Here is a 23699-nt window from a genome sequence, read left to right on the forward strand (position 1 = left end):
GCACACACACACTCGCTGATTCACACACACACACACACACACACACACACACACACACACACACACACACAAAACAGACTGGCAGCGCAGACTGCAGAACACACACACACACACACACACAACAGAGACTGGCACTGCAGACTGCAGAACACACACACACCTTCACTGATACACACACACACACACACACACAAAACAGAGACTGGGAGCTCAGACTGCAGAACACACACACACACACGCTGATTCACACACACACACACACACACACAAAACAGAGACTGGGAGCTCAGACTGCAGAACACACACACACACTCGCTGATTCACACACACACACACACACACACACACACACACACACACACACACACACAAAACAGACTGGCAGCGCAGACTGCAGAACACACACACACACACACACACAACAGAGACTGGCACTGCAGACTGCAGAACACACACACACCTTCACTGATACACACACACACACACACACACAAAACAGAGACTGGGAGCTCAGACTGCAGAACACACACACACACACGCTGATTCACACACACACACGCTGATTCACACACACACACACACACTCGCTGATTCACACACACACACACACACACACACACACACACGTGTCTCAGTCTCTGCTGTGTGATGCTCTCACCACAGGATGAAGAAGTCTCTCTCTCGGGCCGTGGCGGAGGGATCCGTGTAGTTCTTCAGTTTGAGTATAAACCTGAACAGACAGAACAGACATCATCATCATCACCATCATCTTCATCACCATCATCTTCATCACCATCACCATCATCTTCATCATCGTCACCATCATCTTCATCACCATCATCATCATCATCACCATGATCACCATCATCTTCATCATCATCATCGTCACCATCATCTTCATCACCATCATCATCATCATCATCACCATGATCACCATCTTCATCACCATCATCATCACCATCATCAGCACCATCATCATCATCACCATCATCTTCATCACATCACCATCATCTTCATCATCACCATCATCTTCATCACCATCACCATCAGCACCATCATTAGCACCATCATCATCATCACCATCATCTTCATCACCATCATCTTCATCACCATCACCATCATCTTCATCATCGTCACCATCATCTTCATCACCATCATCATCATCATCACCATGATCACCATCATCTTCATCATCATCATCGTCACCATCATCTTCATCACCATCATCATCATCATCACCATGATCACCATCTTCATCACCATCATCATCACCATCATCAGCACCATCATCATCATCACCATCATCTTCATCACATCACCATCATCTTCATCATCACCATCATCTTCATCACCATCACCATCAGCACCATCATTAGCACCATCATCATCATCATCATCACATCATCATCAGCACCATCACCATCATCAGCACCATCATCATCATCACCATCATCTTCATCACATCACCATCATCTTCACCATCACCATCATCTTCATCACCATCATCTTCATCACCATCATCTTCATCATCATCATCGTCACCATCATCTTCATCACCATCATCATCATCATCATCATCACCATGATCACCATCTTCATCACCATCATCATCACCATCACCATCATCAGCACCATCATCATCACCATCATCTTCATCACATCACCATCATCTTCACCATCACCATCAGCACCATCATTAGCACCATCATCATCATCATCACATCATCATCAGCACCATCATCTTCATCACCATCACCATCATCTTCATCACCATCATCTTTACCACCATCATCACCATCACCATCATCTTCATCACCATCCTCATCATCATCACCATCCTCATCATCATCACCATCCTCATCATCATCACCATCCTCATCATCACCATCCTCATCATCACCATCCTCATCATCACCATCCTCATCATCACCACCATCATCATCACCATCATCATCTTCATCACCATAATCATCGTCACCATCATCTTCATCACCATCTTCATCACCATCATCATCCCCATCATTATCACCATGATCACCATCATCATTACCATCATCACTTAATCAGACACCTAACTATTTGTTACATTTAACAAAAAAGCTCTAAAGCCCACTCTTATGGTGTGTTCACACCGAACGCGAATAGAGCGTCAAATACGGGTCTATCGCGTCTAGTTAGACGCTTGAACATTTTGAACCCATTCGCGCATCCGCGTCACTCGCGAATAAAAAAACAACAACACAATTTCTTTCTGGCATACGTTTCCGTCATGTCTGAAATAAAACATATTGCTGCTCTGTACTTGTTGTGGAAGTCCCAAATATGGAGGAAAGCCAAACGCCGACGTGTCTGTGTATATTTTCAGCACTTACCAGGTAGTCCAACTTCCTCGCTTATTTTTCTCCAAGCTATTTCCTTTTTTGCCGGTCTCTGTGAGTATCGTATATTTCAGGGTACCCACAGACGGCAACAATTAGCATCTCCTCCATTTTCGACAACAGTGATAGACCGGACGTATCAATTAGCTCTTTGTGGATTGGCTGGCGCAACAAAGCGTCATGCGAATCTTCCGCTCGAGTTCAAATTTTTCAACTTGCACGGAAGACGCGCCCGGCGCGAATGATGCGTCTATAAGAGCGTCTTTGCATCGACTTTGTATGTAATCTACTCGCGCAAATAATTAAATTGGCGTTCGGTGTGAACACACCATTAGGAATGAAATATTCCCCCAAAAGAGGCAAGAGAGCAGAAAAGGCCTCAGTCGTCAGGGCAACCATCAGATAAGATGATTTTTATTGCTCTAAAAAATGTGGTCATGTGATAAGACAGAGGCCATAGGAAAGACAGAAACGGACCTTAAATAGACTTTCCTGCATTCATTTAGAGACAAACTGATCTATAAATGAACATGCATCCCAGAACATTGTGTGAATGATTTACTGTCTTGTGTAGTGTCTTTTAATTCTATTATTTTTTTGATACTGTGTATTTTATGATAGAACCAACGGTCAATGTAACCTCACCTACTGGTACTTTGAAGATCGAAATGATTGTGTACATGATATGTCGATCGCTGCGCAACATATTAGTATTACAAGAATCTTTCATAGTTTCTTCATCAGCAACCAATCCAGCTGCACATGCAAATGAGCATGCTTAAAACAAAGATCCATAAGTCAACAACAGAGGAATTTTACGGCTTGGAAATTCCACCCTTCTCATTGGTCAAGCAAACCAATCAAATCAAAAAGAGGTGGGGCTTTTCTCAGGCTTTATTAGAGACAAATTCACAGTGACCCGCTCTCTCTTCTTCTGGCCTCTCCTGCTGCTTCTCCGGGTTGTCGTCTGTGGTAGGGGTGTGACGGTTATTATATAACCGTGAGACCGACGGTTATAGTTGAACACCGTCATTAGAACTCTATAACCGCCAAAACCGTGCTATTAAAATATTGTTTACAAAAATGTTTTATCATAGAGAATGTTTAAATACTAATATCAGCTTAAGAGGGAAACGGAGGCTGCTAGTGCTGGAGATGATTCGGGAGAGGTCTGTCTGTACTTTACCGATCAGAGCGCGCGCTGACACGGAGTAAAGCCTTGTTTATACTCGACGCATCCGCACGATCGCGAAGGTGCGCGCTTCAAAAATGACGCGTTCGGTGCGCAAGACCGGCAAGACCCCATTTGGCTTGGCTGTGTGCACGGCTTTTTTTTTGCAACAGCGCGCGGCGCCGCGTCCGAGGATGACCGACTTCAAGCCGAATCTGCCCGAGCATGTAGGCTACGTCTCACCGCACCGGCACGCAGTTTGCGCGTCTAAATTGCAAAGTTCATTCCAAAGTTTTTTTGTTAAGGTTTTGTTTACTGTGTGATACATATAATGGAAAGCACATTCACTTCTAGTTGTCTTGCTGTTCATGTTAAATAAACGTAGAGCCAGTAGCTAATCAGTGTCTGCTTGTTTATTCAAACTAAGTTGTCCTATAACAGACGAACAGTTATTCAACACCCCCCGACGGTTATGTTACGAACCGTCACATTTGACTCACGTCATAACCGTCATCACCAATTCTGAAACCGGCACACCCCTAGTCTGTGGGGACCCCCACCGGGGCCCATGGGCCACAGCCTGCTATGCCTTCACTCTCCCAACAGAGTCAGACTGTATTCTCTTCAATCCAACTCAGAAGAAAACTGCAACTTTACCATCACTGAACGGGCAACCATCAACTCTTCCGACTTCCTCACTCCTGGGTTTCCTGCGTGTCCTCAGCCATGTGCTCATGGAGAGAGAGAAAACCGTCAACCAGAACAGTCTCAAACAAACCACTCAAGTTCATCAACTTTTCTTCATTCAACGCCGAAGAAATCGATTGAGACTAATGGAACCATCGAAATCCTTCTTCAGGAACTTCACAAAATGTTTCCACTGCAAAGGCCATGCAAGTATACATTTAATGAGGTGCTCTGAAAATAAGAGGCTGATGGATTAGTTATGTTTGTGATTTAGTAAATAAAACTTGTGCACAATACGTATTTGGTTCCGTTTCACGCCTGTATCAAAGTCAATTTTACGATCTTGATCTTGTTACACGCTCTAAGCACTGTACATGCTAAGAAAGAATTATTTTTCTGTGACCATGAAAAACACCCTTTTCTTAGCATAAATTAATAATCAAAAGAGTTCGTTCGTTTCAGATGTGGTTCTGCCAATATCTGGTGCAGATCACAGCTGATGTGGTCGGGTCAGCCAGGTCCTGGGCGCTGCACTGAGGGGCGTTTTCACACTCCAGTAGATGGGACATTGTCTGTACTGCTCCGCAGCTACACGTGTCGTCTGTCTGGTGGTTCCATGTTTTCATAAGTGCTTTGCACCGCCCCTGTTCCACTCGTAATCTGTTGAGGGTCTTCCAGGTTAGCCATGGGAGGTCGTGCCCGCTGGCGAGACATTCAGTCGGGGTGATTCCTCTCTCCATCCAGTCCAGGGCTCGTGTGTTTAGCTGGTTCCATTCATCTTTCCAAATATTGGTCCTTGCTATTTCTTTGGTTGTCTGGAGAGGTGGGACTGTCAGCAGGAAACTGGCTCTCGATTTCAGACGGGGTGGGGGTGCTATGTGTCCCCGCAGGGGGTGCCTGGTGTCAAACTCCTGTGCTCTCCGCTCGTCTTGGGCGACGATGGATCGTCTGATGTGTGTGTATGTGTGTGTGTGTGGGGGGGGGGGGGCAATGCCAGCTAGGGCGTAGAGGCACGGGACTGGCGTTGTCTTTATACACCCCGTGATAATGCGGCAGGTGTCGTTGAGGGCTGTGTCAATCAGTTTGGTATAGTGGGAGCGGCCCCAGCTTGAGCACGCGTACTTGGCTGTGGGGAAGCACAGGGCTAGGGCAGTTGCATGGGGGGGATAATATTATTAATTATGCATAATATTAATTTAGCTACAACAAGTTAATCCAATTAACTGACCCAAATATTCATAATTAATCATAACAACTTATGTGTTATTAATATTTCCCCTTTGAGCTTCCTCGTTACATCACCATCATCATCATCATGAGCCGTCCGTATCGTCTGTACACAGTTTATTACTACCCATTACAATTATATCAGATGAAACAGCAGCTACATTAATTCTTCTTCTTTTGCTTCCCTGTTTCTTCCTCTTAATCCTATCCTGGAAAACTACAGTTTGGATCCAGCCTTGGCAATGGTTTCAGTCCAACTGAGAAGATTTCAGAAGACGGCAACTTTGGACCAACATTCAAAACTTTAAAATATTATCCTAATACTGTAATCATGATGAGCACAAGTTGTAATAGTCACATGAACATATTACTGTCATGAACATATTACTGTTATATTACTGTCAAATGAACATATTACTGTTATATTACTGTCATATGAACGTTACTTTGACACACTCATCTTTAAAAACTATAACTAGGGCTGAAACGATTCATCGAGTTACTCGATTAACTCGATTACAAAAATTCCTCGAGGCAAAAACTCTGCCTCGAAGCCTCGTTAAATTCCTATGACGCGCACTATACGCGCAGGGATCTATACTATAGCGCGTGATACATTTTGAATTTAGTTGGCGCGATGGCGGAGAGTAAAGATGTCCATAAATGGCAGAGAATGTCTAAAGTTTGGGATCATTACATACTTAAAAAGGAAGAGAACAAGGTGCAATGTGTCTACAACAGTACGACTTCAATGATTCAGCATCTGAACCGAAAACATCCACTCAATGCTGTCTCACCAAGCGTCGCTGAAACAAAAGGTAAACTAATGGTGTTCACACCGAACGCGGATAGAGCGTCAAATACGTGTTTATCGCGTCTAGTCGTCAGGGCAACCATCAGATAAGATGATTTTTATTGCTCTAAAAAATGTGGTCATGTGATAAGACAGAGGCCATAGGAAAGACAGAAACGGACCTTAAATAGACTTTCCTGCATTCATTTAGAGACAAACTGATCTATAAATGAACATGCATCCCAGAACATTGTGTGAATGATTTACTGTCTTGTGTAGTGTCTTTTAATTCTATTATTTTTTTGATACTGTGTATTTTATGATAGAACCAACGGTCAATGTAACCTCACCTACTGGTACTTTGAAGATCGAAATGATTGTGTACATGATATGTCGATCGCTGCGCAACATATTAGTATTACAAGAATCTTTCATAGTTTCTTCATCAGCAACCAATCCAGCTGCACATGCAAATGAGCATGCTTAAAACAAAGATCCATAAGTCAACAACAGAGGAATTTTACGGCTTGGAAATTCCACCCTTCTCATTGGTCAAGCAAACCAATCAAATCAAAAAGAGGTGGGGCTTTTCTCAGGCTTTATTAGAGACAAATTCACAGTGACCCGCTCTCTCTTCTTCTGGCCTCTCCTGCTGCTTCTCCGGGTTGTCGTCTGTGGTAGGGGTGTGACGGTTATTATATAACCGTGAGACCGACGGTTATAGTTGAACACCGTCATTAGAACTCTATAACCGCCAAAACCGTGCTATTAAAATATTGTTTACAAAAATGTTTTATCATAGAGAATGTTTAAATACTAATATCAGCTTAAGAGGGAAACGGAGGCTGCTAGTGCTGGAGATGATTCGGGAGAGGTCTGTCTGTACTTTACCGATCAGAGCGCGCGCTGACACGGAGTAAAGCCTTGTTTATACTCGACGCATCCGCACGATCGCGAAGGTGCGCGCTTCAAAAATGACGCGTTCGGTGCGCAAGACCGGCAAGACCCCATTTGGCTTGGCTGTGTGCACGGCTTTTTTTTTGCAACAGCGCGCGGCGCCGCGTCCGAGGATGACCGACTTCAAGCCGAATCTGCCCGAGCATGTAGGCTACGTCTCACCGCACCGGCACGCAGTTTGCGCGTCTAAATTGCAAAGTTCATTCCAAAGTTTTTTTGTTAAGGTTTTGTTTACTGTGTGATACATATAATGGAAAGCACATTCACTTCTAGTTGTCTTGCTGTTCATGTTAAATAAACGTAGAGCCAGTAGCTAATCAGTGTCTGCTTGTTTATTCAAACTAAGTTGTCCTATAACAGACGAACAGTTATTCAACACCCCCCGACGGTTATGTTACGAACCGTCACATTTGACTCACGTCATAACCGTCATCACCAATTCTGAAACCGGCACACCCCTAGTCTGTGGGGACCCCCACCGGGGCCCATGGGCCACAGCCTGCTATGCCTTCACTCTCCCAACAGAGTCAGACTGTATTCTCTTCAATCCAACTCAGAAGAAAACTGCAACTTTACCATCACTGAACGGGCAACCATCAACTCTTCCGACTTCCTCACTCCTGGGTTTCCTGCGTGTCCTCAGCCATGTGCTCATGGAGAGAGAGAAAACCGTCAACCAGAACAGTCTCAAACAAACCACTCAAGTTCATCAACTTTTCTTCATTCAACGCCGAAGAAATCGATTGAGACTAATGGAACCATCGAAATCCTTCTTCAGGAACTTCACAAAATGTTTCCACTGCAAAGGCCATGCAAGTATACATTTAATGAGGTGCTCTGAAAATAAGAGGCTGATGGATTAGTTATGTTTGTGATTTAGTAAATAAAACTTGTGCACAATACGTATTTGGTTCCGTTTCACGCCTGTATCAAAGTCAATTTTACGATCTTGATCTTGTTACACGCTCTAAGCACTGTACATGCTAAGAAAGAATTATTTTTCTGTGACCATGAAAAACACCCTTTTCTTAGCATAAATTAATAATCAAAAGAGTTCGTTCGTTTCAGATGTGGTTCTGCCAATATCTGGTGCAGATCACAGCTGATGTGGTCGGGTCAGCCAGGTCCTGGGCGCTGCACTGAGGGGCGTTTTCACACTCCAGTAGATGGGACATTGTCTGTACTGCTCCGCAGCTACATGTGTCGTCTGTCTGGTGGTTCCATGTTTTCATAAGTGCTTTGCACCGCCCCTGTTCCACTCGTAATCTGTTGAGGGTCTTCCAGGTTAGCCATGGGAGGTCGTGCCCGCTGGCGAGACATTCAGTCGGGGTGATTCCTCTCTCCATCCAGTCCAGGGCTCGTGTGTTTAGCTGGTTCCATTCATCTTTCCAAATATTGGTCCTTGCTATTTCTTTGGTTGTCTGGAGAGGTGGGACTGTCAGCAGGAAACTGGCTCTCGATTTCAGACGGGGTGGGGGTGCTATGTGTCCCCGCAGGGGGTGCCTGGTGTCAAACTCCTGTGCTCTCCGCTCGTCTTGGGCGACGATGGATCGTCTGATGTGTGTGTATGTGTGTGTGTGTGGGGGGGGGGGGGCAATGCCAGCTAGGGCGTAGAGGCACGGGACTGGCGTTGTCTTTATACACCCCGTGATAATGCGGCAGGTGTCGTTGAGGGCTGTGTCAATCAGTTTGGTATAGTGGGAGCGGCCCCAGCTTGAGCACGCGTACTTGGCTGTGGGGAAGCACAGGGCTAGGGCAGTTGCATGGGGGGGATAATATTATTAATTATGCATAATATTAATTTAGCTACAACAAGTTAATCCAATTAACTGACCCAAATATTCATAATTAATCATAACAACTTATGTGTTATTAATATTTCCCCTTTGAGCTTCCTCGTTACATCACCATCATCATCATCATGAGCCGTCCGTATCGTCTGTACACAGTTTATTACTACCCATTACAATTATATCAGATGAAACAGCAGCTACATTAATTCTTCTTCTTTTGCTTCCCTGTTTCTTCCTCTTAATCCTATCCTGGAAAACTACAGTTTGGATCCAGCCTTGGCAATGGTTTCAGTCCAACTGAGAAGATTTCAGAAGACGGCAACTTTGGACCAACATTCAAAACTTTAAAATATTATCCTAATACTGTAATCATGATGAGCACAAGTTGTAATAGTCACATGAACATATTACTGTCATGAACATATTACTGTTATATTACTGTCAAATGAACATATTACTGTTATATTACTGTCATATGAACGTTACTTTGACACACTCATCTTTAAAAACTATAACTAGGGCTGAAACGATTCATCGAGTTACTCGATTAACCCTCTGGGGACCAGAAACGCGCCCGCGCGTTTTGCCGTTTTTTTTTCACATAGCAGAAAAATAGACTTAAAATACTCTGTTGATTTTGATCGTACATATAAGTGTTATACATCAATCGATCTTGTTAATTGTCTATTATTTTTCTGTATACTCACAATAAAAACAAAGTTTTGTGCTTTTTGTCAAATAAAGAAAAATAAACATGATGCGAGTTTTGCCTTCTCTCTGTCAGTGCAGTCCATTCTGAAACACGTCCGAAAAATTAACTCTAACTCTGCAAATACTTGTCATACAGGCACGAGAGATTTTTCTTTATGAAGCTTGAATTCTCTTCTTTTCAATGATGTAATTTATATAAAAAACAAATATTCTCAGTTTATGTAATCTGTACGAAAAGAGAGTGCTGTCAGATTTTTTTTCCCCAGCTCATTACACTTCATTACGCGTTAATCTGACACGCCCACGGAGGACGCGCGCTATTCAAACGCAAATGTTGAGGCAAGCCATGACAACGCCCACATCAGCCGTTCCACCGCGGCGGTAAAATTTGGGGTGTATTTTCTGCCTTTTACCGCCAAGAGGCGCTACAATCATAGACTCTGAAAAGTGTTTGTTTATTCTCTCTAATGCGTAATCTGCTGCCGCACCGCACTGATTCAGAGCGATTGAAAGCTGGTAGCAGATGAATTCAACAAGTGAAACGTATAGTTAAAATAATTCATAATCACAATACTGAAATTAGGCTACTGAAATGAAATTGAATAAATAATGAAAAAGTAAAACATTGCAATAAAAACATTTACAGACGTACAGACGATAGCTCAGTGGTAGATGTTGGCCAACAGCGTTTATATTTTACCTTCTTGATGCTTAAATAGCTAACTGTTTATAACTGTTTACTTATTTAAAGTCAAGAGTTTTGTTTAATTATTATTACAACATAAATTTGCTACATTCCTGTAGAACCGCAGCCGCTGCACAAACGACAAAAACTGATGAAGGAAGATTGTCAGCCGATTGCATCAGAAAATGAAAATGAAAAAGCTCGTCTTTAGTCTGCTAAATTATTGTGTAATGTAAAAGAACACTAAAATTACTTAAGTTTGAAACCAAGTTCGAACATTTCAAGGTTTAAATAAAGTGTCGGGACAGTTTTTTTAATTTAAAACAGGGTTGCATCGGGTTTAGAGTTTATTTCTTTTGCGATGCAAAATAAGAAACACTAGGCTAATCTTATTCTTGCGACATTTTAAATTTGTATTGCCAAAGAAATGACAGCTATATTAAACAATTAAAACAGTAGGCCTACAAAACGAAAATTGTCCAAAGCAACATAATTAAATTAAAACATGCGTTTTTCTTTGCCTCTCTCGCGCTGAATCTCTTTTTAACAAGTTTATTTAGTCTCCCTCGCTCTCCATATGAAAGAGGAACATTAACACCTATGCCTATTGTCCTGCGCGCTCGATACAGCACTGAACTGTCCCTCCAACCCCCCACAGGCTATCGGAGTCTGAGGCTGACTTAACACAAAGAGAAGTCGCAATTCACACTTAAATCGCTATTCTAGACAGTGTTGATAATGAAGGAATTAAATGATTTAGTTACATGTAGCCTAGTGATATTTCTGTCATAAAAGTTTATTACTAAATATTTCATTATTTCAGTAATTGATGAAATAAAACTGGTTTGGGCCAGCTTTTTCCAAGCAAAACTAAATATAATCTGAAAAAAACGCATGTTAATTTGTTTTCATGAACAAAATGTTCAACTCAATATTAAAGTCTACATGGATCTTTGGATCCTTTCAACCAGGCATGCAATTTGTGAATTAAGTTTTTTATTTTTTATTTTTTTATTCAAATAAATATCGAACCACGGTGCTTTGTGGTAATGCTGCTAAATTAAATAACATGTATTGAATAATTATGAACTTAAATGAAACAATATCGCAACATTTCGACAAATACATTATTTGATCTGTTTTTACATTTTAATTCAGGGCGATTTAGCCTGCTACATTTAATTAGAGCGAGATTTTCACCCTTGTCATTTTCTCATTGGGAAGCGCTTACAGGCTACATGTTTGAGTACATCCTCTGTACCTCTCGTTTTCATATGGATTACATAATCAGATAACATTTATTAGCCAGAATATTTAGACATTTAAAGGCTTTAGACAGAGCCGATTTCTTATAGTGACTGAGCTGAAGTGGCTTTCGGTTCATTTTTGTGACGCGCAGTTCCCGGAGACAGAGACGACAGATAAACTGTTTTTGTCGTTAGCAAAAGTTCGAATAAAACCCGACTTTAGAAAAATGCATAGGGCCACTCGGCGTGGTCTGCCAAAACACTTAATTATAAACTTCAATATTTCATTCAAAATAATCTCAACACGCTTTGTAAAATTTTGAAAAGCCGTGCATGCATTAAGGCCACTTGAACTAATGAACAACTGAAACGCTGGTTTTGATTTTATTGTTTGTCGTTGTTTAAACGTGCTTGTTGCATATCTCTATTTTATATTTGATATGGTCTATTGGTGAAGTAGCCTATAGCATTGATTACTGTGGAGGGAGGGGTGTGGGGATTCAAATAATTCAGCAGAAGCAGGGATGTTTAGACCAGAAGGAAATCCCCGTCCCCTCTGGCAAATCACACTTTACTTAAAACCATGTTTTTAAAAACTCTAGGTTGTAGGGAATCAAAATAATAATAATAATAATAGGCCTAATAAAAAAAAAATATATATATATAGGCTATATATGTAAAATTACTTTTTTTACAGAACTGCTTTTGAAATTACGATTGGTAGCCTCGTACGATTGGTACAGATGCAGTGTCGTTGTGTTCGATACTATTGTTCCTAGTGTAAAATGGAAATGCATGGTAATTTTATTTTATAAATATAACCAAAAAACTGTATGGCGTAACAGAGTTTTAGAGCTAGACAAATCTCTCTGCATTAATAAATATAAAATTTGCAGTAGACCATGTTTAATCGGGATTTGAACCCGTGTCATCTTGATGATGAACCGTAAGTTCTACCGCTCGGCTATTAATTTTCTCACTGAGAAATGCCCAAACGTTTGTTTCTCACATGAGCGAGAAAACGTTTTGTCGTTAGCCTGTGTGAGTGTAGGCCTACTTTAGCCTACCTACATGAATAAAAGTAGACCTTTTACAGTTTTAAAAGATGATATCTTATCTGTATGACCAACAATTACGCAGTAAGTTCTTTTAGCTGTTATGAGAAAAATAAATCCAAATGAACGCGCCGCCGCGTTTGTCAAACTCTAATTCAACATGCCAGAATAAAGCCAGATTTTAGAATAATGCATAGCCACTCGGCGTGGTGTGCCAAAATACCCTAATTATAAACTTCAATATTTCATTCAAAACCATCTCAAAACGCTTTGTGACATTTTAAAAAGCCGTGAATGTATTAAGGCCACTGGAACCAGGATCGTAACTGAAACGCGCTGCATGTCTCAATACAGGAAGCGCTGGTTCAGATTGTATTGTTTGTTGTTTAAACGTGCATGTTGCATATTTAAAAATATTTGTTTAAAAATAAATGTTTGTTGTAGGCTTATTTGTAAATTACCATAACTTGTAGAATTTCATCCTTACTGTTGTTAATTGACATTAGCCCCACTTACGTTTTGATAAATGTCCCTTTGCGCCACCTGGCGGTCATTTCGCGAGCGACTTTGAAATGCGACTGGTTTATTTTTATTGTATTGGTCTACTTTAAAAAATAATACTTTATAAGACATTTATGGGAAAAGACTATTTTCTTTTCAAGATGTTTCCAACTGTAACTTTGAACCAATTCTGTAGAATGGCCCATATAGCATTTGACCAGGATTTGTTTCCAGGTATGACTAAAAATGTGCTTCTGGCTTTCATTTATATTTTGATTGTTTGTATATATATATATATATGTGTGTGTTTGTGTGTGTGTGTGTGTGTGTATATATATATATATATATATATATATATACACATGTAGGTTATATATATATATACAAGAAAGAATGCAATGACAAAATATATATATATATATATATATATATACATGTAGGCTATATATATATATACAAGAAAGAATGCAATGACAATATATATATATATATATATATATATATATATATATATATATTGTCCTTACATTCTTTCTTGTGTGACACCCCTGAATGAAAGGCTCATTATTATGCAGGGTCACTGTCTGAGAACCACTTAATTATTCATGATAGGGGTTGGGCCGTTCCGCCCATCCGCATATTGCCTTGGCAAACAAAAAAATGTTTTTCACAATTTAAAACAATCTATTGTTTTATGTGAATGATTAGGAAGGATGATTTTCAGATCATTTTGAAGCAAAAACTCTAGGCAACAACGTACATTAGTCAAAAGTCTTGTGGACTCATATTTAGTATGTTTTTTGTGTCCTTATTTCAAAAACTTTATTTTTTAGTTTTTTCAATAACCACGCATAATACAAACATGTACATACATGTTGCTCACACATTATGGTAGACCTGTTTGTGCTAAATAGAGTTTAATTTCACCTGTGCCATTAATATGTTTATAAGCAACTGAAAAAAGCACAAATGTCAGAGCATGTCAAAACATCCAAAGGGCCCCAAAAACACTCTGGTCCCCAGAGGGTTAACTCGATTACAAAAATTCCTCGAGGCAAAAACTCTGCCTCGAAGCCTCGTTAAATTCCTATGACGCGCACTATACGCGCAGGGATCTATACTATAGCGCGTGATACATTTTGAATTTAGTTGGCGCGATGGCGGAGAGTAAAGATGTCCATAAATGGCAGAGAATGTCTAAAGTTTGGGATCATTACATACTTAAAAAGGAAGAGAACAAGGTGCAATGTGTCTACAACAGTACGACTTCAATGATTCAGCATCTGAACCGAAAACATCCACTCAATGCTGTCTCACCAAGCGTCGCTGAAACAAAAGGTAAACTAATGGTGTTCACACCGAACGCGGATAGAGCGTCAAATACGTGTTTATCGCGTCTAGTTAGACGCTTGAACATTCGCTCGAGTTCAAATTTTTCAACTTGCGCGGAAGACGTTCGCGGCAAATGCGTAGCCCAATTCACGTCAGTCTCGACGCCCAGCGCAAATGATGCGTCTATTCGCGTCTTTGCATTGACTTTGTATGTAATCTACTCGCGCAAATAATTAAATTTGCGTTCGGTGTGAACACGCCATAAGCCTATGTGTTACATCCAGCGATTGTCTGTATTTCTTCTGTTTCGTGTCTTGTTGTTATCCTAGGTTACTTCCTGTGCTTAATTGATGGGGATGCCGGCGCGCGAGGCGTGTCCCAGCTGATGGCATAAAAAAGGCTTGGGTGTGGCTAGAGGAGGCGGGAGAGACCGGCTTTGTTCGGTGTTTGAATTGTTGTTTGTATGCAAATGTAAACTTTTGGAGTTAACAAATAAATCCTTAGACATTTGTTTGCCTAACTTTCTCCTGCCTTTCTTTGTTACTATCTGAGAGCCAGTAGTAACACTATGATACATTGATGTTCGCTGATTTTAATCCCATACTGAATTTGTAGCGATGTCGGGATGCGGTTTGACTAGATATGATGTTTAGCTTTGATGTTTTTAAGTAGTAAACGTATTCACGTTCAATTGCAAGAGAGTATAGCCTAAAAAAAGAACCCCTTCACACACACGCACGCATGCACCCTCTCTCTCACGCGCCAGTCAGATCAATTGCGGCAATGCAATTATGTAGCCACGCAACAATAATTTCAGCATGATGACGTGATGGAGGAACAAATATTGTATTGCAGTCTTTGCGAGGCCTTGTTTGTATGTCACGTCTTCCAAATAGTTACAGACAACAAAAAATGAAATTCCCCAGCCTGCTTCTCCAAATCCACTCGTACTTTTGGGGAAGACATTTTAATCGGCTACCAAAATAATTGAGCATAGAACATTGTTGGCACTTCTACTAAATGGGTAAAAATTGCAATAAATAGGCTTAGTTTTGGAGCCAAATGTTGGAGTTGGAATAAATACCAGTTTTTTTTTTTGTTTTTTTTTTATAAAAGCCAAATGCTTGATCATTTTACAGCCACATCATTTTCGTTATGCATTATGTGTTTTGGTTGTTTAAAAACACACAAAAAAATTTATCCGATTACTCGATTAATCGATTGATTAAGTGCTAGATTAATCGATTACAAAAAGAATCGATAGCTGCAGCCCTAACTATAACAATGAAACAAACATTTTCTGAAAAGCACAATACAAATAAGCTTGAAGTGAAGTGAACTTCACACCTGATCAGATCAAGCGTCTCGGAGAACATGGTGTAGGCAGATTTGGGCGTCTCCGGCTCCGTCTCCATGGCGATGGCACTCTCCACAAACGCCAGTGCAGCCTCCAGATAGCAGAGCGCTTTAGCCATCTTATCCAGCTGAGAAACATCGAGAAACATCGTCACCGTACAGGGGTTGGGGGTTGGGGGTCAGGGGGGGTGGGGGGGGTCAAAGGCTTTATAAACACCGTAGCATCTGCTTTGTGCTTCAGTTTTTTGGCTTCCTTCATATGATCTTCCACAGAGCGCTGCCTGTGAATCAGAGGTCAGAGGTCAGCACTATGCTTTAAGGGTTAGGGCTAGGGCTAGGTGTGACGTGAGGGACGTGTGTGACGTGAGTGACGTGAGGGACGTGTGTGACGTGTGTGACGCGAGTGACGCGCGTGAAGTGAGTGACGCGTGTGAAGTGAGTGACGTGTGTGACGTGTGTGAAGTGTGTGACGTGAGGGACGTGTGTGACCCGAGTGACGTGATTGACGTGTGTGACGCGTGTGAAGTGAGTGACGTGAGTGACGTGTGTGATGCGAGTGACGTGATTGACGTGTGTGACGCGTGTGAAGTGAGTGACGTGTGTGATGCGAGTGACGTGATTGACGTGTGTGACGCGTGTGAAGTGAGTGACGTGAGTGACGTGTGTGATGCGAGTGACGCGTGTGAAGTGAGTGACGTGAGTGACGTGTGTGATGCGAGTGACGCGTGTGAAGTGAGTGACGTGAGTGACGTGTGTGATGCGAGTGACGCGAGGGACGTGTGTGACGCGAGTGACGTGATTGATGTGTGTGACGGAGTGACGTGATTGATGTGTGTGACGTGAGTGACGTGTGTGACGTGAGGGACGTGAGGGACGCGAGTGACGTGGAGGACGTGTGTGACGCGAGTGACTTGTGTGACGCGTGTGACGTGAGTGACGTGTGTGACGCGAGTGACGTGATTGGCATGTGACGCGAGGGACGTGTGTGACGCGATTGATGTGTAACGTGTGACGCGATTGATGTGTGACGTGATTGATGTGTGTGACGTGTGTGACGTGAGTGACGTGTGTGACGTGAGGGACGCGAGTGACGTGGAGGACGTGTGTGACGCGAGTGACTTGTGTGACGCGTGTGACGTGAGTGACGTGTGTGACGCGAGTGACGTGATTGGCATGTGACGCGAGGGACGTGTGTGACGCGATTGATGTGTAACGTGTGACGCGATTGATGTGTGACGTGATTGATGTGTGTGATGCGTGTGATGTGAGTGACGTGTGTGACGTGAGTGTCGTGATTGACGTGTGACGCGAGTGACTTGTGTGACGCGTGTGACGTGAGTGACGTGTGTGACGTGAGTGACGTGATTGATGTGTGTGACGTGAGTGACGTGTGTGACGTGAGTGACGTGTGTGACGTGAGTGACGTGTGTGACGCGAGTGTCGTGATTGACGTGTGACGCGAGTGAAATGAGTGACGTGAGTGACGTGTGTGAAGTGAGTGACCCGAGTGACGCTAGTGACGTGATTGATCTGTGTGACGCGTGTGACGTGTGTGACGTTTGTGACGTGAGTGACGTGAGTGACTTGTGTGACGCGTGTGACGTGATTGATGTGTGTGACGTGTGTGACGTTTGTGACGTGAGTGACGTGCGTGACGTGGGGGACGTGTGTGACGCGAGTGACGTGATTGATGTGTGTGACATGAGTGACGTGTGTGACGTGGGGGACGTGTGTGACGCGAGTGTCGTGATTGATGTGTGTGACATGAGTGACGTGTGTGACGTGGGGGACGTGTGTGACGCGAGTGACGTGATTGATGTGTGTGACGTGAGTGACGTGCGTGACGTGGGGGACGTGTGTGACGCGAGTGACGTGATTGATGTGTGTGACGTGAGTGACGTGTGTGACGTGGGGGACGTGTGTGACGCGAGTGTCGTGATTGACGTGTGACGCGAGTGACTTGTGTGAGGCGTGTGAAATGAGTGACGTGATTGACGTGTGTGAAGTGAGTGACCCGAGTGACGCTAGTGACGTGATTGATCTGTGTGACGCGTGTGACGTGTGTGACGCGAGTGACGTGTGTGAAGTGAGTGACCCGAGTGACGCTAGTGACGTGATTGATCTGTGTGACGCGTGTGACGTGTGTGACGTGAGTGACGTGAGTGACTTGTGTGACGCGTGTGACGTGAGTGACGCGTGTGACGCGAGTGACGTGATTGATGTGTGTGACGTGAGTGACGTGTGGGACGTGTGTGACGTGAGTGTCGTGTGACGTGAGTGACGCGAGTGTCGTGATTGACGTGTGACGCGAGTGACTTGTGTGACGCGTGTGAAGTGAGTGACGTGTGTGAAGTGAGTGACCCGAGTGACGCTAGTGACGTGATTGATCTGTGTGACGCGTGTGACGTGTGTGACGTGAGTGACGTGAGTGACTTGTGTGACGCGTGTGACGTGAGTGACGCGTGTGACGCGAGTGACGTGATTGATGTGTGACGTGAGTGACGTGTGTGACGTGTGTGACGTGGGGGACGTGTGTGACGCGAGTGTCGTGATTGACGTGTGACGCGAGTGACTTGTGTGACGCGTGTGAAGTGAGTGACGTGTGTGAAGTGAGTGACCCGAGTGACGCTAGTGACGTGATTGATCTGTGTGACGCGAGTGACGTGTGTGACGCGAGTGACGCGAGTGACGCGATTGATGTGTGTGATGTGGGGGACGTGTGTGATGTGAGTGACCCGAGGGAGCGAGTGACGTGATTGATGTGTGTGACGCGAGTGACGTGATTGATGTGTGTGACGTGAGTGACATGTGCGACGTGAGGGACATGTGTGACGCGAGTGACGTGATTGACGCGAGTGACGCGATTGATGTGTGTGATGTGAGGGACGTGTGTGACGTGAGTGACCCGAGTGACGTGAGTGACGCGAGTGAGCGAGTGACGTGATTGATGTGTGCGACGCGAGTGACGTGATTGATGTGTGTGACGTGAGCGACAAGTGCGACGAGGGGGACGTGTGTGACGCGAGTGACCCGAGTCACGTGAGTGACGCGAGTGAGCGAGTGACGTGAGTGACGCGAGTGAGCGAGTGACGTGAGTGACGCGAGTGAGCGAGTGACGCGAGTGAGCGAGTGACGTGAGTGACGTGAGTGACGCGAGTGAGCGAGTGACGTGATTGATGTGTGTGACGTGAGTGACGTGCGTGACGTGGGGGACGTGTGTGACGCGAGTGACGTGATTGATGTGTGTGACGTGAGTGACGTGTGTGACGTGGGGGACGTGTGTGACGCGAGTGTCGTGATTGACGTGTGACGCGAGTGACTTGTGTGACGCGTGTGAAGTGAGTGACCCGAGTGACGCTAGTGACGTGATTGATCTGTGTGACGCCAGTGACGTGTGTGACGTGAGTGACGCGAGTGACGCGAGTGACGCGATTGATGTGTGTGATGTGAGGGACGTGTGTGATGTGAGTGACCCGAGGGAGCGAGTGACGTGATTGATGTGTGTGACGCGAGTGACGTGATTGATGTGTGTGATGTGAGTGACATGTGTGACGTGAGGGACATGTGTGACGCGAGTGACGTGATTGACGCGAGTGACGTGATTGGCGTGTATGACGCGAGGGACGTGTGTGACGCGAGTGACGTGATTGATGTGTGTGACGCGTGTGACGTGAGTGACGTGTGTGACGCGAGGGACGTGTGTGATCTGTGTGACGTGGGGGACGTGTGTGACGTGAGTGTCGTGATTGACGTGTGACGTGAGTGACGTGTGTGACGCGAGTGACGTGATTGATGTGTGTGACGCGTGTGACGTGAGTGACGTGTGTGACGTGAGTGTCGTGATTGACGTGTGACGTGAGGTGTGTGACGCGAGTGACGTGATTGATGTGATGTGTGTGACGCGTGTGACGTGTGGGACGTGTGTGACGTGAGTGTCGTGTGACGTGAGTGACGCGAGTGACGCGAGTGACGCGAGTGACGCGAGTGACGCGATTGATGTGTGTGATGTGAGGGACGTGTGTGATGTGAGTGACCCGAGGGAGCGAGTGACGTGATTGATGTGTGTGACGCGAGTGACGTGATTGATGTGTGTGATGTGAGTGACATGTGTGACGTGAGGGACATGTGTGACGCGAGTGACGTGATTGACGCGAGTGACGTGATTGGCGTGTATGACGCGAGGGACGTGTGTGACGCGAGTGACGTAATTGATGTGTGTGACGCGTGTGACGTGAGTGACGTGTGTGACGTGTGTGACGCGAGGGACGTGTGTGATGTGTGTGACGCGTGTGACGTGGGGGACGTGTGTGACGTGAGTGTCGTGATTGACGTGTGACGTGAGTGACGTGTGTGACGCGAGTGACGTGATTGATGTGTGTGACGCGTGTGACGTGTGTGACGTGAGTGTCGTGATTGACGTGTGACGTGAGGTGTGTGACGCGAGTGACGTGATTGATGTGATGTGTGTGACGCGTGTGACGTGTGGGACGTGTGTGACGTGAGTGTCGTGTGACGTGAGTGACGTGTGTGACGCGAGTGACGTGATTGATGTGTGTGACGTGAGTGACGTGTGTGACGTGTGTGATGCGAGTGTCGTGTGACGTGAGTGACTTGTGTGACGTGTGTGAAGTGAGTGACGTGAGTGATGTGTGTGGCGTGTGTGTGTGACGCACCTGTGGGCTTCAGCGGTCGGGGGACGAGGTTCCTCTGGGAAGACGCTGCGGCTCTTGCAGTGTTTCTGCTTAATAAACACACTTCTTTACGAGTCACGCCACAATGACCTGAACATGAAAACGATCTACAGTACCTTCCCATGAGCCTCTGCTTTCCTGAGCTGGCTGTCAGATCGGCGCTTGTGTCCCGCGTCTCGCCGCGTCTCCGGAGGAACACTGGAGCCGTGTTTCGTGCTCTTCTTCCTCTTCTTCTTCATCATCATCATGGTCTCGCTGCTCTTAGAGGCTCTGATGGAAACATGGAGATGTTTGAGTGAGAGATCAGATGATCAGAGTCAACAGGGACTTCAAGTACTTTCCGTCCAGCTTCAGATAAGTACTGGACGCCAATGCTAACGCTAACGTCTCATGTATGAATGTCTGAAAGTCACTGCATTAGATCACAATAAACATGACACTTGATATTCTGCAAAGAAAGATGCACATACACACAGTACAATCCTGACATTTGTACAGTCTGAAATGCTAAAACTACAGTCTAGTGTTGGAACATGAAGACTGTCAGGATTGTGGATCAAGTTGACCTGTAGTTCCCTCATCATCTTCATAATCATCATCATCATCATAACTATTGCTATTATTGTTATTATGTACAGGACACTTGACATCAGGTCTGATTTGTCAAATATACTGAAGCCTGGAAAACTTTGTACACTGAACAAAATTATACACGCAACACTTTTGTTTTTGCCCCCATTTTTCATAAGCTAAACTCAAAGATCTAAGACTTTTTCTATGTAGACAAAAGGCCTATTTCTCTCAAATATTGTTCACAAATCTGTCTAAATCTGTGTTAGTGAGCACTTCTCCTTTGCCGAGATAATTCATCCCCCTCACAGGTGTGGCATATCAAGATGTTGATAGACAGCATGATTATTGCACAGGTGTGCCTTAGGCTGGCCACAATAAAAGGCCACTCTAAAATGTGCAGTTTTACTGTATTGGGGGGGGGGGGGTCACACCAGTCAGTATCTGGTGAGACCACCATTTGCCTTACGCAGTGCAACACATCTTCGCATAGAGTTGATCAGGCTGTTGATTGTGGGTGACATGCTCAATGGGGGACATGTCCGGTGAGTATGCTGGCCATGCAAGAACTGGGATGTTTTTAGCTTCCAGAAATTGTGTACAGATCCTCCAACATGGAGGCCTTGCATTATCATGCTGCAACATGAGGCGATGGTCATGGATGAATGGACCTCAGGATCTCGTTACGGTATGATGAGGACGACGAGCATGCAGATGATCTTCCCTGAGACGGTTTCTGACAGTTTGTGCAGAAACTCTTTGGTTCTGCAAACCGATTGTTGCAGCCGCTGTCTGGGTGGCTGGTCTCAGACGATCTTGGAGGTGAAGATGCTGGATGTGGAGGTCCTGGGCTGGTGTGGTTACACGTGGTCTGTGGTTGTGAGGCCGGTGGGTTAGTCAATATTTGAGAGAAATAGGCCCTTTGTGTACATAGAAAAAGTCTTAGATCTTTGACTTCAGCAAATAATTTTGTTCAGGGTAGTAAATAATAGAAACATGAGAAAGGCCTTTTCACAAATCATTTATATAATTTATATACATTTCTATTTTTATGGAAAGAAAGTTGAGTGATCTTGTGTTGAATTCATTTTGGAGATGAGGTGATTATCTTTGTGTGCAGCATCAAAAAACATTTTTAAATAAGCAGAAGATCTGATTGGCTGATGGGTTTCTGATTCTGACGGAGACTCACTCTTTTTGGTGGAGGCTCTGCTGAGAGGAGAAAAACTTTTTTCCCTCTACGTCCAGTTTCTGTTTCTTATTTGGAAACTTTTCATCGCTCTCGGCCTGCAAATACACACACAGACACACACACACACACAGTGTCACACACACACACACACACTAAAATCATGGGAACATCTGATTCTAAAAGATATTTTGAAATGGTTGCTGTTCACATCTACTGCTCTGCAACAAGGTCAAACATTCTCCGACCGATGATCATTCAGGGTGAAAAGGTTGAAGGTTGGTCTCACGGTTCTCTTGCATGCGGTGGTCAGGCCGGTCCGGTGTTGGGCTGCTTTAGGCTCCCGAGGGATACTGGGCTCCTGAGGGATTCTGGGCTCCCGAGGGATTCTGGGCTCCTGAGGGATTCTGGGCTCCCGAGGGATTCTGGGCTCCCGAGGGATTCTGGGCTCCTGAGGGATTCTGGGCTCCCGAGGGATTCTGGGCTCCTGAGGGATTCTGGGCTCCTGAGGGATTCTGGGCTCCTGAGGGATTCTGGAGAACGTCAGGCCGGTCCGGTGTCGGGCTGCTTTAGGCTCCTGAGGGATTCTGGAGAGCAGGTTCAGCTGGATCTTTACCAGCAGCAGCGGTTTCCCGCATGTTTGTTTGCTGATGTTGTTTTCTATTGTTGTTGTTGTTGTTGTTGTTGTTGTTTTCTTCTGCTTTGTGTCACGTGACGTTTTCTCTCTCTTGTGTTTCGATCTGCGCGTGGAGGCATTTTCAGCATGCTGGGAAATTTCCACGCATGTGCTTCCTAATGGCAGATTCCCATGCGTGCACATGTTTCCCACAGTCTGTCTGCCACCGGCCACTCTCCCGCTGTCGGATGGGTTACTATAGCAATCCTGCTGACCTGCAGCCTCGATCCTTCCAGCGGGATCATGGGAGTTGGCCTTGATGACATCACATGGGCTCCCAGGGTACTGCTGGTCTTCCTTCCTTTCTAACCATCTTCCCAAATGCCAGTCATAGCCTTTCTGTGTCTAAACACACACACACACACACACACACACACACACACACACACACGTTAGGATGTTGAGAACGTGAGCATGTTGTTTAATGAATCTCATCATGAGAACATGACAATATATAATGTGATGCGTGAAATACACTATATTGCCAAAAGTTTTGGGACATATGCCTAAGCACATGAACTTTAATAACATCCCATTCTTAATCCATAAGGTTTAATATGGAGTTGGCACACTGTTTGCAACTATAACTCTTCTGGGAAGGCTTTCCACAAGGTTTAGGACTGTGTTTATGGGAATTTTTGACCATTCTTCTAGAAGCGCATTAGTGAAGTCCAGCACTG

General features: G+C 44.4%; 2 protein-coding genes across 4 annotated transcripts in view; both read right to left on the reverse strand.

Annotated features, from left to right (window-relative positions):
• aff1 (AF4/FMR2 family, member 1) overlaps positions 1–23699 on the reverse strand; it is a 64759-nt gene that overhangs the window by 7932 nt on the left and 33128 nt on the right. For 2 of the 3 annotated variants that reach the window (XM_056243038.1, XM_056243036.1), the window contains exons 3-8: positions 22347–22441; positions 20701–20854; positions 20567–20631; positions 16111–16174; positions 15885–16021; positions 659–730 (exon numbers count right to left, since the gene is read on the reverse strand). In XM_056243038.1, coding sequence (XP_056099013.1) covers positions 659–730; positions 15885–16021; positions 16111–16174; positions 20567–20631; positions 20701–20854; positions 22347–22441 — 587 coding nt within the window. The remainder of the gene's footprint in view (positions 1–658; positions 731–15884; positions 16022–16110; positions 16175–20566; positions 20632–20700; positions 20855–22346; positions 22442–23699) is intronic. The other variant, XM_056243037.1, reaches the window with a different exon arrangement.
• On the reverse strand, positions 22622–23008 carry LOC130077716 (collagen alpha-1(I) chain-like). Its single transcript, XM_056243039.1, has 2 exons — positions 22917–23008; positions 22622–22862 (listed from the first exon to the last, which is right to left on the reverse strand). The coding sequence occupies exons 1-2, from the start codon at positions 22979–22981 to the stop codon at positions 22679–22681; spliced, it is 249 nt and encodes an 82-aa protein (XP_056099014.1). The 5' UTR covers positions 22982–23008; the 3' UTR covers positions 22622–22678.

Source organism: Rhinichthys klamathensis, unplaced genomic scaffold, assembly GCF_029890125.1.
Source record: "Rhinichthys klamathensis goyatoka isolate OS25496 unplaced genomic scaffold, OSU_Roscu_1.1 h1tg000770l_1, whole genome shotgun sequence".
Taxonomy (NCBI): Eukaryota; Metazoa; Chordata; class Actinopteri; order Cypriniformes; family Leuciscidae; genus Rhinichthys; species Rhinichthys klamathensis.